Below are 18,992 nucleotides of genomic sequence, written 5' to 3'. Positions count from 1 at the left end.
TGAAAGAGGCCTAAGGCTAGTTTCACACTAGTGGTTTTTGACCAGTTGATTCTCAGCATATTTGCTGGGTTGTGGCCAGATCTCATTATCCCATTATAGTTAATGGGGCCGGCGGGCATTCAGGTAGCGTCCGGCAATGCCAGATCCAGAGAGCTCCGGCAAGCTGTTCCCTGCCAGATCTCTTTATCGCTAGTGTGAAACTAGCCTACTTGTCTGGATATGAACAGAAGCGTTGATATACTAGATCTCTATTCAGCAGAGACCCCTGTGATACATCCGGGACAATGACTATTGATAAATGTGTTGTTGATTCATGCTGGACTTTCTGCAATGTTTTATTTCTTTTGCAATGTCCAATTACATATTTGCGAAAGCTCCTATTTACGTGTATCTGTGGGCAGCAGCGCATCCTGCTTCAAGGTTTATGAAACGCTTTCTCAATAAAACGTGCTTGTAGTAAACAGCATCATGACACAACACTGAAGATGGAGGGGCTAGGAATGTAGGAGCCAGGGGTGAGGGATGCGGACTTGCCTCATACTGGCAGCTCATATAGTAACTGGGACTGGCAGGACATTACAACATGCTCCTTAATAAAATCCACAGCTTGTAAAAGCGCAGCGCGTAATGAAGCTACAATTATTCACAAATATGTTTGTGTGGATGATGTTGGGGTTGGATTTCTTTTAAGTAAAGGTCGTTTGGACCATTTTATCTGACCATTGTTTGAGAATTGGTCCGAGCGATGGTCCAGGATGAGATCACGGTGCGATCTGTTCTTTTGGAGCAAGCCTCTCTGTATGTTTGCAGTGTGATGTCAGTGGCCCAAAGTCGTGAACATTGCCCACACCACAATACACCGCCCCAAGATGGCATGTGATTGCTGTCCTGTTAAAACGGCAGTGATTAGTAGTCTCTTAACGATGTGACGTGATCACAGCCAGATGACATCAGTGCAGCTCATGGCGTGACCGCCAGTCAGAGCTCACAGCAGTTTTTGTGAGTACATTACAAAGATGGTATTTGGGTGACTGGACGCCTAAAATGTGGACAGGACCGGTTGCCACCACTTGTAGAGCTGCCTAGGGAGGTGAAGGAGCAGGAGCTGACCACACTGCTATACAATAGATGATATTGATGTGATCCTGCCTGCCATATGCCAGCCTGGCTGAGCAGCCTGTCAGGAAACCTCATCAATATGTAGTATATGCAAGTGCCAGACCATTGTATTTAGTGACCCCTTACCCCCTAGGCAGCTCTGCAAGTTGAGGCAACAGTCCTGCTCACATTTTAAGACAGGTTGCTAGTGGCCATTTTAAATTACTTGTCCTCCTATGTGATTAAGACAGGTTCTGTGTGTACTAACAGGATGGCGGCCATTTTCTTTCTCCTTATGATTGCTTCCCAGATAAAACAAGCCATTATAACTAATGAAAGGTATTTGGGAAAATATTTATAATAAAGTAATATTAAGTATCTCCATTTTCTTAATTCCTGGAGAACCCCTTTAATTGAATATGCAACCTCCCTGGTAGTATGATATCGGGGTGAAAAGTCATTTAACCCCTTGAATGCAAATAAGTAGATCATCTGCTCACTTTGATACCCATTGTTATGGCCAGAAACACTTTGGGCCAGCCTGGGCAGATTTGACCGACCATCTGTCCATCTTAATGCCAGTATTATGCCCAGAACCACTCTGGGCCAGCTTGGACTCAACTGAATTTAATGTGCAATGTCCCTAAGGCCTCATGCACATGACCGTATTCCTTCTGCAGTCTGCAAACCGAGGATGAGCAAAATACACATACCAGCCATGTGCTTGCCCCATTTTTGTACTAGAACTGGCTCTTGTCCACAAAACGGACAAGAATGGGAGACGTTCTATAATTTGTGGAACGGCCACACGGATGTGCACAGCTCACGGCTGACATCCATGTGCTGTTGGAAATGAATGGGTCTGTGTATGGTCCTCAAAATATGCAGCTCGGACATTGACCAAAACTACAGTCCAGTGCATGAGGCTAATTGTGTGTTGGCCTTGTGATCAATGGGCAAAGCCATTTAACCCATTAAATTGCCCACACTGATGCCTATTTATTCTTTCTAGTATTAATGAAACTAGTAAAATACATGTCTATCTATATCTATCTATCTCCTATGTATCTGTCTATCATCTATCTATCTGTCTCCTATCTATCTACTATCTATCTATCTCCTATTATCTATCTATCTCCTATCATCTATCTATCTCCTATCATCTATCTATCTATCTATCTCCTATCTATCTATCTATCTATCTATCTATCTATCTATCTACTATCATCTATCTATCTATCTCCTATCATCTATCTATCTATCTATCTCCTATCATCTATCTATTTATCTATCTATCTCCTATCATCTATCTATCTATCTATCTATCTCCTATCATCTATCTATCTATCTATCTCCTATCATCTATCTATCTCCTATCATCTATCTATCTCCTATCATCTATCTATCTATCATCTATCTATCTATCTATCTCCTATCATCTATCTATCTCCTATCATCTATCTATCTCCTATCATCTATCTATCTATCTCCTATAATCTATCTATCTATCTATCTATCTCCTATCTATATATCTATCTATCTATCTATCTATCTATCTCCTATCTATCTATCTATCTATCTATCTGCCTATCTATCTATCGCCTATCTATCTATCTCCTATCATCTATCTATATCTATCTATCTATCTCCTATCTATCTATCTATCTATCTGCCTATCTATCTATCTATCGCCTATCTATCTATCTATCTATCTATCTATCTATCTCGTATCATCTATCTATCTCGTATCATCTATCTATCTCCTATCATCTATCTATCTATCTCCTATCTATCTATCTATCTATCTATCTATCTATCTATCTACTGTAACTGGAGATAAGAAACTGCTGAATAAGGGTATGGGCTCATAGCCAAATTTCTTGATGCAGTTTTGTAAGAAAAAAACAGGAGTGAGTTCAGAAATGAGAAGTCTTCCAAAAGTGTACCCTTAGAAGCCCTCTACAGCACGTGCAATCAGAAAGCACTGTTGTGGCCATCAGCAGAACTCTTGCTGTCACTTGTAGTTCTGCAGCAGGCTGAGCCTGTCAGTGGAGGCTTGCCCCTGAGCCAGGGCAGGTGTCCCATGCGTCACCCTACCTGCCGCACCGTGTGTACGCAGCAACAAGTGGCCGGCAGCTTCCCCGGTGCTGGTATGTGCAGCATGTGCTGGCGTCACTGGCAGGAGGAGGAGGAGGAGGAGGATGGGGGTGCCCTCACACTTCACTGCTGAGCTTACCGGAGACACTGCAAAGTGTACAGAGGGAGGGGAAGAGGCAGCAACAAAGGGGGGGACATGAAACGGAGGGCTAGATTAAAACATGAGAGGAGGGATGGAGACAGAGGAAAGGTGGTAACCTAGGAGGGAGGCAGCCCTCAGCACCACACACTATATATAAGAAAGAGTTTCCATCCCCAGCAGCACACAGCAGCGCTGAGGACCACGACTAGCACCAGCTACAACTCTCATCATCCAGGTATGGATACTGATTGTAAGCTTTTGTACTTTGGGATTTACTAAGTTTAAGCAAACAAGCAAGTGCAGAGTAGTGGCAGGTGACCCCAGAAGCAGGTGCAGGACTTCGTGTGATACTTGGCTCTCCCAACATTGCTCTTTTTTGGTCATTTCTGCCATCACTCACCTGTTCCGTTTATTTCAAGTCTGACTTTCCTGGGTGACTTTGGAGCTGCCCAGGAGGATAGTCTTCGGCACAGAGAAGAAAGCAGAAGCAACAGGTGGGTGGACTGGGAGCTGCTTTCTCTTGGCTGATCTCCTGTGCAAGCTGCTTTATCTGCATTCAGCTCTTGTGTCTCACAGCTATACTGTCTGTGTGTTTGTTCCCAGACTAGGTGCAAATCTTCCAATTCAAACCCTATGTCCTATGTTTCTCCAGCATGCATCCCCTGATCTGTCCTCCATGCCAGCAATGTGTCAGTGATTTAAGTGTGCTAAAGTATGATCTAAGAATGTATTGCAGACAGGTGTCCTGATAAGAAGCCTTATCTCATCCCTTGGCATCCTGGCCATGATGGACGAAGGTCAGCTGTTATAGGACATGGTGTTGCCCTAAGGCTTGAATCTTCAGCCACCTTCCACTCTCTGTTAATTCAGGACGGAGGTAAATGTGGGGGTCATGATCTCTGCTCGGGGGAGATAGGTGTATGTAGGGTTAGGGTGGTTCTCTGGAAAATGTCCTTATCTTGTTTGGTAAGTATCTGACCTTGAGTTCTTTCATCAATGTGATATAATGTTTGCACTTTGGCCATTTCTGGTTGACTTCTGTTAGAATCTACTTTTCTCAACGGTCTCTTGAGATGAACTTTTGCCAAAATAACTTTTTACTATCTGTCAAATGTCAAGTAGTATGTTCATACCAGATTCAGAACGTTCTTTTTAACCCAGCATAATAAAAATGGAAGAAACAAACGATGTAAGATGTAAATAACTCAATATCCCTATGACTTGACTTTAGGCATTATCCAGGTTTTATAGCACTGATTTTTATGTTTCAGGATCTTTAGTCTTTGCAGATGACCATATACCAATAACTCTAAGAGCTCAGTATATCTTAATTAAAAATGGTGGGTCTCTACACATTGGCTCAGCCAAATGTCCCTATAGCTCTGATGCAACCATATCTCTGTATGGAAAGTCCACCGAGGGGGATGACATAGGTGACTTTGGGAAGAAATTTATTGGTGTAGATAAAGGAGGAATACTGGAACTACATGGAAGAAGACCTTTATCTTGGACACAGCTAGACGCAAATCTGCATCCTGGTGGCCTCCCTTATGGATCATACAAATGGGAGAAACACTGGGGAAGCCGTGGTATCAATGTAAGGATTATTGATCCAGAGACTGGTCAGGTTGAAGCTGCTGAAAGGTTTGATACCCACATGTTTCTGGAAGAAGGAAGGAGACTGGAAGAATTTTTGTCCAGACAGAGTCCTGGTAAGGTGGTGGCGGCAGCAGTGGGAGACTCAGCTGCAAAGAGTTTAAGTCCAGATGTGAGAAGATACCTGAGAGAAGTCCTAAGCAGCAGATACATCTATCATCTGGGCTACAGGTAACCTTATATGACCATAGATGTACTGTAGATGTATAAAATATATGCATGCCACCTGTTGTCTCAGACTATGATAGGTCACTTATAACAACCTGGTTATACCAGGTTTTATCAAGTTATCATTTGCAATCTAAATAACTGGAAATGAACTAGTTTACTAAGCATGGTGGGTTTGCACAGGGGTTGTTTGACTTAGGATGGGTTTACTAATTCTGATATCAGTAACTGAATATTTTAGCTTGTATTAACTGTTTAGGCTCTTTTCATACTTTCATCAAGCTTATCTTCCTGATGTATCAGTTTTGTAAGGCATAACAGATCATGTACCTGTCGGATCTAAAAAAAAACTGTGGTCAGAATAGTGTAGCAGACCACATCATTCTGACTTTCAAAGTTGGATGGAACAGAAACTAACTGAAGCTGATGATGGGTCAAAAACTCATTGAAATCAACAGATATATATATATATATATATATATATATATATATTAATATGACAGCAGAGAAATTCATATATAAAAACCAGTGTGAACAGACTGATCAGAAACATGTTTAGTACATATAAAGACAGCCTTACGGTGAGTGTCTGGTGCACTGTCATCCTGGACCTTCTGCCATAGGGTAAAAAATAACATTTTTGGATGTGTTAAATAATTATTCCATCCCACCAGACAGTCACCGTAGAAGGGATGCTGGAAAGTGACATCCCTCTCTCAATTTAATAGACTACACTGACGTCTAATTACAGGTATCAGCATAGTCTCAGACTACATTGCCACTGATGAGGAGAGGTAGCCTCCAGGTCATCAACCATCATATATCTACTGCTGGGTTTGCACAGTGGCTTTTTACTGCTGGCCCATACCCACTGTATATGAGAATGGATGCCAGGGCTGAATATAGCGATTCAGCCCTAATAAGTTATCTGTCATGACTTTACTGTATATATACTAGAGACAGATTAAATAGATAAAAGCCTTGTTGATATCTACCTAAATGCTATGTCATGGTGGTGTACTATAGGGACTATTTCAGGTTGGTTCATTAGATAATATTCTTGTCTAATTATCCTCATGTCTAAGCATGTGTTAATTGAAGCTATTAATGAAGAGTCTTCCAGAGCTGAAGCATAAGTGCTTGTGTGTCTGCTGGAGGCTCTAATAGCTCCTCTAGAAGTTCTCAAGCAGAACCCGTAGGAGCTGGGGAAGGCTACCATGGACAGCTCCTGGGCTGCTGATAAGATATCAGGAATGGATAGACACTGTAAAGACCAACTTACCTGGACATCATTTCTGTGTCTGGAAAAATGACAGCAATGTAAGGAATGTAAGAAGGGAGTCAGGGTGCAGACTAGTCTACCAAAATACCTGCACAGGGTCTATTCACACTGCCAGGGCTTGCATCCCACCTCCACTTATCACACAATTACACACAAATGTATTTTGCTATAAATATTTACTTAGCATTAGATGAATTACAGGGATCAGTGGACCTGAGACATGCAGGGAATTTCATGGTATGTGTGCCTCTGACAGACTAATCCTATGGGAGGGGGGTTCTTATGAAATTATCTATTTTATATAATATACAGTTCGTAAATGGTGGTGTTTGAAAGAAACAATCTGTCTGCATACAGATGGTATGCTAATAGAATATATGGAGACGGTGGAAGTCAATGGTGGCATCTAATATTCCATTTTTAATCAATATGACAATCTTTTTTTACGTAAAATTGTTCTATAGTGGCATGCTCATTTCTTCGCGTCTTTTTCAGACAGCCATGGGCACTGGTTGGTACCCTAGGAAAAGGGCCATTAAAAGTAAACGAGGACAGAAAACACTATGAGAGCAATGGGACCACTGGACTAGCAATTGCAAGCAGAGAATTTCAGACTTACGGAGGCATGCATTTTACAGTTACTGCCTATAGTGGTTGGATTAAAGGTATGTATAAATGATACTGTCATAAAGGGCTCCATCTGCATGGGGTTTGTATGTTCTCCCCATGTTTGCGTGGGTTTCCTCCAGGTACTCAGTTTTCCTCCCACACTCCAAAGACATACTGATAGGGACCTTAGATTGTGAGCCCTATTGGGGACAGTTGGATGCTAATGTCTGTAAAGCGCTGCGGAATATGTCAGTGCTATATAAGTACATAATATCTCAACACATAACATGTAATACTAATGAACGTAGCCATTTATTGGCCTCTTAGAAGAGGCAGAATACTAAAGTTCTGTAGGGTATGTTGGCATTACATAAAGATAATTATTCATTTCTATATTTATTTGAGGACAGATTTACATATTCATACAATAATTGTAGATCCTCAAATCTGCATGCTCTATGCAATTGTCCTTTTAATTAGTGATAAATACTTTTCCTGGCACAGTCCAAAATAAAAGTAAGATGTCATTCTCCCTCAGTCATTGTGCTCTTTGTTGCAGTACTGATGGGGATGTGTGATCTAGTCACCCTGGGTTATAACACTTCTACTGTCACCTATCAGGAGTTCCGCGGAATGGGTTCCGAGTGGCAGTGTCCAGGGGCATCATCCTGACATTAGCGGATGATGTTACAAGCTGGTTGCCTGGTAACAGGATCGTCATCGCCAGCACTGATTACTCAATGCACCAAGCCGAAGAATTCACTCTGCTTCACTGCCCCGAATGTAAAAACAATCAGGTCAAAATTGATGGTAAGAAAGTACTTTGTAAAGTCTCCGTTTGCTATCATTAGTCATCCATAATGTCACAAGTCAGTTTACTGGAGAATGATCTGCCTCTGCATAGTAGGATTAGTACTAGAGGAATGTTCATCTGGAAATAAACTAGAAATGTATTCACATCAAGACAATTATTGCCTCGTGGGGCAGATTTACTAATCCTGTTTGAAATGCAGTAAATATAAACGTAGGCAGTCACGGGATGCGTCAAATTTATCACAGGATGATAAACTTGGTTGGTTAATTTTTCAGAAATCTTGGCGCAATTGTGGTACATATTCATGCAGATTAAGCCACCACATTGCCCTTGCGAGGGTGGAAAACCAAAACAGGTGGGCTAGATGTAGTGGATGATTTTTTCTGGTGCCTTTGTTGCATGAATTAATCTTAACCCCTTAAGGACCCTGCCATATTTCACCTTAAGCACCAGGCCATTTTTTGCAAATCTGACATGTGTCACTTTATGTAGTGATAACTTTAAAGCGCTTTTACTTATCCAGGCCATTCTGAGATTGTTTTCTCGTCACATATTGTACTTTATGACAGTGGTAAAATTGAGTCAAAGAAAATAATTTTTATTTATAAAAAAAATACCAAATTTACCAAAAATTTTGCAAATTTCAATTTCTCTACTTTTATAATAGATAGTAGTACCTCCAAAAATAGCTATTACTTTACATTCCCCATATGTCTACTACATGTTTGGTTTATTTTGTGAATGCCATTTTATTTTTTGGGGACGTTAGAAGGCTTAGAAGCAAATCTTTAAAGTTTTCAGAAAATTTCCCAAACCCACTTTTTAAGGACCAGTTCAGGTCTGAAGTCACTTTGTGAGGCTTACATAATAGAAACCACCCAAAAATGACCCCATTTTAGAAACTACACCCCTCAAGGTATACAAAACAGATTTTACTAACTTTGTTAACCCTTTAGGTGATCCACAAGAAAAATAGAGATGAAATTTCAGAATTTCACTTTTTTAGGAGATTTTCCATTTTTGTCCATTTTTTCCAGTAACAAAGCAAGGGTTAACAGCCAAGCAAAACTCAATATTTATGGCCCTGATTCTGTAGTTTACAAAAAACACCCCATCTGTGGTCGTAAATTGCTGTACGTGCACACGGCATTGCGCAGAAGGAAAGGAACTCCATATGGTTTTTGGAAAGCAGATTTCACTGGGATAATTTACATATTATATATTACTATATCACATATTACATATTATATTACTATATTACACTTTTTGTGAGCCAAGACAACAAAAAATAGCTGTTTTGGCACAGTTTTTATATTTTGTTATTTACAAAATTTATCTGACAGGTTAGATCATGTGGTATTTTTATAGAGCAGGTTGTTACGGACGCAAAAATACCAACTATGACTACTTTTTTGGGTTGTTTGTTTCAGTTTTACATGACAAAGCATTTTTGAAAAACAAAAATGATTTTTTTTGTGTCTCCACATTCTGAAAGCCATAGTTTATTTTTTTGGGGGGTGACTGTCTTGCGTAGGGGCTCATTTTTTGGGGGATGAGATGACAGTTTCGTAGGTACTGTTATAGGGTGCATATGACTTTTTGATCACTTGCTATTACACTTTTTGTGATGTAAGGTGACAAAAAATAGCTTTTTTGACACCATTTTTTTATGGCGTTCACCTGAGGGGTTAGGTCATGCGATATTTTTATATAGCAGGTTATTACGGATGTGGCGATACAACATATGTCAACTTTTTTTATTTATGTAAGTTTCACACAATAATATCATTTTTGAAACAAAAAAAATCATGTTTTAGTGTCTCCATATTCTGCCAGCCATTGTTTTTTCAGTTTTTTGGCGATTGTCCTAAGTAGGGTATAATTTTTGCAGGATGAGATGATGGTTTGGGGTGCATATGACTTTTTGATCGCTTGCTAATATGTATTACCTAATATGTATTGCCGTGTCCGTAACAACCTGCTCTATAAAAATACCACATTACCTAGCCCCTCATGTGACCACCGTAAAAAATAAAAATAAAAACGTTGTCAAAAAAGCCATTTTTTGTCACCTTACATCACAAAAAGTGTAAATAGCAAGCGATCAAAAAGTCATATGCACCCCAAAATACTTTTTTTTATTTACTTAAGTTTCACACAATAACAGCATTTTTTAAACCCAATTTTTTTTGGGGGGCGATTGTCTTAGGTAGGGGCTCATTTTATGAGGGATGAGGTGACGGTTAGATTGGTACTATTTTGGGGGTATACTCCTTTTTGCTCGCTTGGTGTTGCACTTTTAGTGATGTAGGGTGACAAATTTTTTTTTTATTTAGTACAGTTTTTATTAAAAATTTTTACGGTGTTCACCTAAGGGGTTATTTCATGTAATATTTTTATAGAGCCGGTCGATTAGGACGCGGCGATACCTAATATGTCAACTTTTCTTTTTTTCCCTATTTTTGACAATTTTTTCCCCCTTTATTTTGGCAAAAGGATATTATTTTTTTTCTTTTTTACTTGAAACTTTACTTTTTTAAACTTTTTTTTTAACTTAATTTTTTGTCCCACTCTGGGACTTCAACTTTTGGGGGTCTGATCCCCTTTACAATGCATGACAATACGCATGCAGCAGGGGCCCGGCTATCAGTGACTGCCAGACACTTGACGCGTATTGGGCGGGGGCAGCTTCTGCCCCCGCCCGATCATCATGACGTACATGTACTTCTCTGGTCCGAAAGTCACGGTCAGAGATGATGTACATGTACGTCATGGGTCCTTAAGGGGTTAAAGAAGCACTCCCACAAAAATGTTTATTCTCTGGCTCATTAGAAAAGTACATGATGTAAACTGTAGTGAATGTAATCTTTTTACAGGTGACTGTAGTGGTGAGTTATCCCCTCCCTTCTGCTTCTCAGCTGTGTCATGTGACCAACACTCTGACTCTCCAACTGACACAGCATCTTATGTGTGGACGGGAAGTCCGTTTCTCTATCCATTCCTATGAGAGCCTCGTTGTGAGTATAATAGGATTGTATAGAAAAACTGACTTCCTGTCCACACATAGGATTCTGTGTCAGTTGGAGAGTCAGAATCCTGGTCACACGACACAGCTGAGGACCAGAAGAAAGTGGATAACTCACAACTAGAGTCATCAGTAAGAAGATTATCTTCACTACAATTTATATCATGTACACTTCTAACAGGCCAGCGAATAGAAAATGTGGGAGTGCTTCCTTAAACTTGACACAACATTATGTGACAGAAGTGCATCAAATTTTGGTGCATTTTACAAGGTCTAGCATCATTACATTTGTAAATTTGCTCCACTGTGTTCTTCATTTCACATGTATTCGCATCACATGTATATAACATGCATCATATGCATATATTCATTATAAACAAGCACTTCTATGGAGTTTCACTCCCAGTAATGCAACAAAATTACAGAAATGTTATTTCTTGAATCTACTTTTTCATAGCATTGTTTAATATTATTCTTTTATGGCTATGTCTGTAAAATAAGTTATGAAATAGTGCAGTTTCATGTTGACCACTAGATGTCATTGCAGGAGACATACACCGTTGACTAAGGCCCACCTCTCTTTTCATCCTGGCGTGAAGACTGAATGTCACCAATGCATAGGAGTGGATAGGGACACATATTGTTCTGCTGAAAGTATAGAGCATGATAGTTTTAAGTATGTAGAAATCTATGACATACTACTACTGTCTGTACATGTTTTAGCCCCTTAGTGACCACAAATACGCCTTTTTACTGATGTAAACAAAGGGGTTTAGGCTAGACCGCTGGCTTTAATCAATGGTTATATGTACCTAAAATGGTGCATGAAAAACTATAACTTGTCCTGCAAAAAATAAGCTCTCATACATTGATGAAAAAACTAAAAAGTTATAGCTCTAGAAAAGCGATGTAGAAAAAATATGCGCGGTCACTATAGAAGAAGTAATGGAACACTTTAAAACACCATTTAAGGAGTCTGCCTCTGTAGAATAGAGAAATTGTGTAATTTCCCTAAAATGGTATAGTGAACCTAAGCTCCGATTTAGGGTTATCTGGCCGTGTTAAAATTGCAGTGTTTGTTGCCTGCAGACCATGTTTCATGTTTGCTGTGTGACCGTAATGGCTCTAGAGTCTTGATCCCAGAGACAAATACCTGGTACAGTATCACAAAGTATATGTGCATAGGGTGAGATTTATCAAAACTGGTGTAAAGGTAAACTGGCTCAGTTCCCCGTAGCAACCACCTTTCATTTTTCAGAGCTCTTTGGAAAATCAAAAATGGAATTTCATTGGTTGCTCTGGGCAGTTTTCCTTTACAACAGGTTTGATAAATCTCCCCAGTAGTGTGCTCTGTTTGGTGAGCTTGTTTTTGCCTTTCTTTTTGACCCTTTAAACGGAATCTGTCACTAGCAACTTAGCAATTTTTTTTTTCATGAATCCATTTTTAATAAAGTACCTTTTTTCCATATGTCTTGTTCTTTTTATTGTGAGTCTTGTCATTTCTTAAAAAAAACGATTCTTATGATATGCAAATGAAGCTGTAAGGAGCCCAGAGGGGCGTTTTTCTTCTCCACGGTGCCCAGGAACGCCCCTCTGAAGTGCCCGCCTAAATTTTAAAACTAAGAACTCCTCCAAGTTCAGCTAAATTGCCTCCCAGAGGCGCGGCTAAGTTCTCAACCCCCCCCCCCCCCCCGCCCAGTGCTGCGCAGGCGCAGTGCCGCCGATTGCCTGCACCTGCGCTATGATAAGACGACTGAGGGCAACAGCTTTAACAGCGTCACTGGGCATGCGCCGATCCCAGTGACGTGTTCGCTGTTGCCCTCAGTCGTCTTATCATCGCGCAGGCAATCGCCGGCACTGCACCTGCGCGGGATTTCGGATGCGGGCGGGCGAGAGGAGGATCGGGGCGGGGAAAGGGGGTGTTGAGCACTTAGCCGCGCCTCTGGGATGCGATTTAGCTGAACTTGGAGGAGTTGTTAGTTTTCAAATTTAGGCGGGCACGGCACTTCAGAGGGGCGTTCCTGGGCACCGTGGAGAAAGAATAACGCCCCTCTGGGCTTCTTACAGCTTCATTTGCATATCATAAGACTCGTTTTTTTGAAGAAATGACAAGACCCACAATAAAAAGAACAAGACATATGGAAAAAAGGTACTTTATTAAACATGGATTCATGAAAAAAAAAAGCTAAATTGCTAGTGACAGATTCCCTTTAAGTTATACGATCAAAGTAAAGTAATATTGGGTGATTTCTTACTTACAACACAGATGTGAAATTTGTTCTCCAGGGTACCCCCTGTATCTACATGTTGGAGAAGTAATTGATGGCATTGATATGAGAGCAGAGGTTGGACTTCTCACTCGGAATATTGTTATCAAGGGGGAAATGGAAGCCTCTTGTTATGGTCACAACCATTGCCAGTTCTTCAGTTATGACACCTTTGGGGGCCAAATTAAGGTACATATATTGCTCACACCCATTGAACACCATAGGCTATAATTGGATCAGTGACATAAATCTCAAGTCTTTTGACATAAATGAAATGCATTAAATCACTATGAAACAGGATTATACCAGTCTGAATACTGGAATCATAGGTACACTATCACGTATTTTGTTTTTTCTTTTAATTGCTCTACCTTTGTCAATCATAGTTTTTTTTTTTTTTATAATATTTTTATGTCCTTTTTACTGTAGATTCAAAGACACTTCACTTCAGTTCACCTGTCAGGAATAGAGCTCACCAACATGGGGCAGCAGATATTAGGAAGTTACCCAGTACATTTTCATATGGCTGGAGCCGTGGATGAAGAAGGTGGATACAACCCCTCAACATACATTGATAATCTTGCCATCCATCACTGCTTTTCCAGATGTGTCGCCATTCATGGAACTCATGGTCTCTTGGTATGAGTCCTAACCATGCACACTGACTATTGCTGATTAGCATTACTGATTTTTGATGATTAGCGTGTACAATTGACACAATAATGGGATTATTTTTTTTTCTAATCTGAATGCTCCGTTTCAATGCCTTTCTTTTCTTCTGTGCTTCAGATAAGAGATACAATAGGCTATGACACACTTGGCCATTGCTTCTTTTTGGAAGATGGAGTGGAGCAAAAGAACACCTTCTATCATAATCTTGGGCTAGTCACAAAGGCTGGCACCATTCTGCCTACTGATCGCAATGAGGCCATGTGTCTGGAAATGCGGGAACATGTTTATGGAGATTATATCCCAGTGCCCAGTACAGACTGCATGTAAGTTGTCAAAAATGTACTGGTTTGATGTTAGTGTGCATAAAATAAATAATTTGGGTGTATCATGTAATCTGGCAAAATGAGAGTATCAGACTGTGTACAGGCCTTCCCGTGTGGACTGTTTGTAATAATATATGTTACTATTCGTAGGGCTGTCAGTACATTTTGGATTTCGAACCCTAATAACAACCTAATTGGGAATGCTGCAGGTGGAGCTCAGGTAAGTAGAGGCAAGTTTACAGAATAAATGAAGTCCAGTGAGATAATTTATAAGAAGTCTGAGTTCAGTGATGCTCATACTTTTCTAGCCCTGGTATACATGTTTTTAGAATTCTTATTTGTTGGGTCTCCAGGATGTTGGTATATGGTATATATTTCATCGAGTACCGTCCGGTCTTTCGGAGGGCCTGTATCCAGAAGGGCATTCAGAATTTACTCCCCTGGGAATATTCCTCAACAACAGAGTTCATTCTAACTTTAAGGCAAGTCTGCAGATAGTATACCCTTACATATAGTACCTTTGTAAATGTCATATAACTTTGGTCATAAATTGTTTCTTTTCTGTAGGCTGGTTTATTTATTGGGAAAGGTGTGAAGACAACAGTGGCAAGTGCAGAAAACCCTAGGGAATATCTAACAGTAGACAATGCTCGGTGAGTATTCAGCCATTACATTGCAAATGGCTTTTGTACTGTTCAGAATCGTGGAGCATTCTTTTCATAAATGTACTTTCCTAAGAGATACAGTATTTATTAAAGGGGTTGGCCCATCTAAGTGCACATTTTTATTGTTTATCTTGCCTCTTTTGCTGGCTTGATTCATTTTTTACGTCTAACTCTGGCTGGTGCAGCAAGGAGCTAAAGTCCAAGGGAGTTACTGTTTCGTTAAGGGGCACTCTTCCAGGATGACTCAGATGGCTGCTCCTTAAAGGGGTTGGCCCATCTCGCACCTTGGTGGCATATCATTAGGATATGCCATCAATGTCAGATAGGTGGCGGTCCCACCTCTAGGACCCACACCTGTCTCCAGAATGGACCTCCAAAAGCAAAGGAAAGCTTTCCAAAAGAGCCAAGTGAGCACACTTGTCTTTTTCCATAGAAGTTAAGCCCAGCAACTTCTACATTCTCTTGGCACTCCATTAGAAGTAAATGGAGGGCAGCAATGCTTGCGCGGTGCACTCTCCTTCGCTTTGAGGGCCCTATTCTAGAGATAGGTGTGAAAACTGCACTTATCTGACATCGGTGACCTATCCTAGCTATATGCCACCAATATGTTAAATGAGTTAACCCCTTTAATTGAATGGAGGTATTTGCCAAAACTAGCTTTAACATATGTGTAAATGTCCCATAAATATGTATAAATCTGACATACTACTGATTTCTCACCTGCTGGTTCCAGATAACAAGCCTATTGATATCAATTGTCTTTTACATTGTACATATGTTTCGTTTGCTTTTAAGTTTCCGTCCTCACCAGGATTCAGACCCAGCCAAGCCTCGAGTGCCTGCTCTCATTGATAGACTCATAGCCTTTAAGAACAACGATCACGGTGCATGGGCCAGGGGTGGTGACATCATCTTCCGGAACTCAGGGTAATTCATTTATTTGTTGGCCTGTCAATAGATATTAAAGAAGTTCTCCGGTTTAGAAAATCCATTTTCATATGCTCTATTAGTGAATTCTGAGTTATTGTGATCCTCATCTCTTGCCAGAGTAGAGAGCAGTTACATAGAGCGTCATTTGCTCTGGACTGTCTGTCCTACATTAAAGAGATAATCTATTGATGTGAATGGAGACTATGCAATACTTAAAAGGGTTTTCTGAGACTTATATACTGACCCTTTACTCTGGACAGGTCATCAGTATCTGATTGATGGGGCTTGGACCCCCGCCGATCAGCTGTTTGAAAAGACACTGGTGCTCCTGTCAGTGGCATGGCTTTCTCCCTGCTCACCAAGTGCAAAGCCATACATTGTATAGCGGCTGTGCTTGGTATCGCAGTTCAGTCCCATTCACTTCAATGGGGCTGAGCTGCGCCCAGGCCATGTGACCAATGAACATGTTGTCACATGGTCTAGGAAAAGCCTTCCCAAACAGCTGCTCAGCTGGGGTCCTGGGTGTTGGACCCCCACCGATCAGATAGTGATGACCTTTCCAGTGGATATAAGTATAGAAGTCTCGGAAAACCCCTTTAATTCCACCTGTGGTGGTGCTGCAAAGAAATGAAACATTTACTGCAAAGTTTCCTAACAGATTATAGTGGATTGCTGGGGGTTCGAGCAGAGAGACACTTTTGTGATCTGCTTATTGTCAATGTACCTTTCTAACAAGTAATGGTTGTCCAAAGCAGAGAACCCTGTTAACGTAATGAGGAAGGGTTAACGATTGTAGTGCAAAGAAACAGGCAAGATTTCCAAAGGTATGTAGTACAGTCCAAAGATATGTAGCACAATCTGCATTGGTCTGAGGACCAAATTATACCAAAATGTAGATAGTGGTGTAGATTTATTGAAAATGCAAGAAATGCAAAAAATAAATAAATAAAAACAGGCGTACATGCCTTAAACCACCAGACACTTTTTCCATCTTTAAGGGACATTATGCAGTGTGACTGCCTCTCCTGTTAAGGACCACACAGAATTATTGGCTAAGGGATATATGCTGAGAATTTTTCACTCCACTTTGCCAAATCACAGGACACAATATTTTGGCTTTTCTGTTAATTTTTTTTGGCTAATAATCAGTTATAATCTGAAGTCTGTGACGTGAATGGCTGATTAAAAGTTATTACTTGTTTTCACTTGTTTGTTTCATTGACCAAATAATTATTATATGTTGGCTCTTTTCAGTCTAATATCTATCTAGAAAAAATTGTAGCGGGCAGCACCGCAGTATTTTCAGTAAGAGTGGAGTGCCAGTGGCTGAAGAGGCGATCCACCAACTATATAAGATAAAAAAAAAAAATAACTCCATGGCACATCCCCAAAAAAGTGTGTTTATTCACCAGAAAGCGACGTTGTGCCGTGGATTTTTTTTAACATTTTTTTTAACATTTTTTTTATTATCTACAGTATCTATCTGTAAAGTACATGTGTAATTATAATAAAACCTTACTTTTACCTTTTCGACCCACACACACAAGCATTTTGTTAGTGAATTTCCTTGCTCTAATGTTATGACCTTTCTGCTCTTCTAGGTTTTCAGACAGTGGAATTGGACTTACACTAGCCAGGTAATAAGCCATTTATCATGAGTTAATCTGTTATGTAGCACATGTAACAGACATGGGAAAGTTACTTTGTGTTCTCCCATTTTTGTAATAAGGCTAATATGTTAGCATTTTTACACTTTATTTTAATTTCCCTACTCCAGTTCTGCCACCTAGAACTTTCAAAAGTGTTTTCTCAGGGAAATGACCCCTTCTCTCATTACAGGCATGCCACTTCCCTCTCATTCTGTCACTTCACATTCACAGTCACATTCTTGTCAACTCCCCTCGTGTTCCAGCTACCAAGACATGAACATACATAGGTCTGCTCAAGGCTATGAATCACCAGTAAATGTATGCACATCTTGTACTAGGCTTCTCTTTCCTGCAGCCTAGCCTTCTCCCTTCTCAGTAATACCTGGCAATAAACCAGTCATTTTCACACCTCATAATTAAATTCCTAGAAATGTAATGTTTGGGAAGGAGACATGGGATTCCGTTGGTAGCGTTGTAATGTCTATCATGACTTAATAGAGGGCTGTCAGTTTCACTAGTTTCTCCTGAAGGAGGAGTGTGGAGGAGTCTGCCTGTGTGTATTGGTAATGTTTAATCTACTTCCTTAAGGATATATATTTTATTTCCAGTGATGGGACATTTCCAACTGATGAAGGATCAAGTCTCGAGATAACAGATTCCATCTTTGTAGGGGAAAGTGACAATGTAGGCTCCTCTGGTGGACAGAACAGCTACTGGGGACGCGGAGGGTCAGGTGAACAGAGGTCGCTGCCACGGAACAAGTATGTTAGACTGATAAAATTATCACCACTACTTTAATTTACAGTAAGGTCCATAAATATTGGGACATCAACACAATTCTAGCATTTTGGCTCTATACACCACCGCAATGGATTTGAAATGAAACAAACAAGATGTACTTTAACTGCAGACTGTCAGCTTTAATTTGAGGGTATTTAGATCCAAATCAGGTGAACGGTGTAGGAATTACAACAGTTTGCATATGTGCCTCCCACTTGTTAAGGGACCAAAAGTAATGGGACAATTGGTTTCTCAGCTGTTCCATGGCCAGGTGTGTGTTATTCCCTCATTATCCCAATTACAATGCCCAGATAAACGGTCCAGAGTTCATTTCAAGTGTGCTATTTGCATTTGGAATCTGTTGCTGTCAACTCTCAAGATGAGATCCAAAGAGCTGTCACTATCTGTGAATCAAGCCATCATTAGGCTGAAAAAACAAAACAAACACATCAGAGAGATAGCAAAAAATTAGGCGTAGCCAAAACAACTGTTTGGAACATTCTTAAAAAGAAGGAACGCATCGGTGAGCTCAGGAACACGAAAAGATCCAGAGGACCACGGCCAACAACTGTGGTAGATGAGCGAATAATTGTTTCCCTGATGAAGAAACACCCTTCACAACAGTTGGCCAGATCAAGAAAACTCTCCAGGAGGTAGGTGTATGTGTGTCAAAGTCAACAATCAAGAGAAGACTTCACCAGAGTGAATACAGTGGGTTCACCACAAGATGTAAACCATTGGTGAGCCTCAAAAACAGGAAGGCCAAATTAGAGTTTGCCAAACGACATCTAAAAAAGCCTTAACAGTTCTGGAAC

General features: G+C 40.4%; 2 protein-coding genes across 6 annotated transcripts in view; both read left to right on the top strand.

Moving 5' to 3' along the window:
* The window catches only part of LOC122927570 (cell surface hyaluronidase-like), a 94,915-nt gene that overhangs the window by 52,586 nt on the left and 23,337 nt on the right, over positions 1 to 18,992 (top strand). For 3 of the 4 annotated variants that reach the window (XM_044279517.1, XM_044279519.1, XM_044279516.1), the window contains 13 exons: positions 4,074 to 4,214; positions 4,609 to 5,164; positions 6,939 to 7,108; positions 7,674 to 7,862; positions 13,178 to 13,347; positions 13,588 to 13,797; positions 13,948 to 14,153; positions 14,304 to 14,373; positions 14,507 to 14,635; positions 14,721 to 14,806; positions 15,614 to 15,745; positions 17,350 to 17,385; positions 18,006 to 18,158. In XM_044279517.1, coding sequence (XP_044135452.1) covers positions 4,074 to 4,214; positions 4,609 to 5,164; positions 6,939 to 7,108; positions 7,674 to 7,862; positions 13,178 to 13,347; positions 13,588 to 13,797; positions 13,948 to 14,153; positions 14,304 to 14,373; positions 14,507 to 14,635; positions 14,721 to 14,806; positions 15,614 to 15,745; positions 17,350 to 17,385; positions 18,006 to 18,158 — 2,248 coding nt within the window. The remainder of the gene's footprint in view (positions 1 to 4,073; positions 4,215 to 4,608; positions 5,165 to 6,938; positions 7,109 to 7,673; positions 7,863 to 13,177; positions 13,348 to 13,587; positions 13,798 to 13,947; positions 14,154 to 14,303; positions 14,374 to 14,506; positions 14,636 to 14,720; positions 14,807 to 15,613; positions 15,746 to 17,349; positions 17,386 to 18,005; positions 18,159 to 18,992) is intronic. The other variant, XM_044279518.1, reaches the window with a different exon arrangement.
* Positions 3,391 to 18,992, top strand: part of LOC122927572 (cell migration inducing hyaluronidase 1) — a 121,213-nt gene continuing 105,611 nt past the window's right edge. For both annotated transcript variants that reach the window (XM_044279522.1, XM_044279521.1), the window contains exon 1: positions 3,391 to 3,572. The gene's annotated coding sequence lies outside the window, so the exon portion shown is untranslated. The remainder of the gene's footprint in view (positions 3,573 to 18,992) is intronic.

The sequence above is a fragment of the Bufo gargarizans genome, chromosome 2 (assembly GCF_014858855.1).
Source record: "Bufo gargarizans isolate SCDJY-AF-19 chromosome 2, ASM1485885v1, whole genome shotgun sequence".
NCBI classification, from domain to species: domain Eukaryota; kingdom Metazoa; phylum Chordata; class Amphibia; order Anura; family Bufonidae; genus Bufo; species Bufo gargarizans.
The sequence above is the reverse complement of the archived record's forward strand: the minus strand, read 5'-3'. Positions and strand labels throughout refer to the sequence as shown.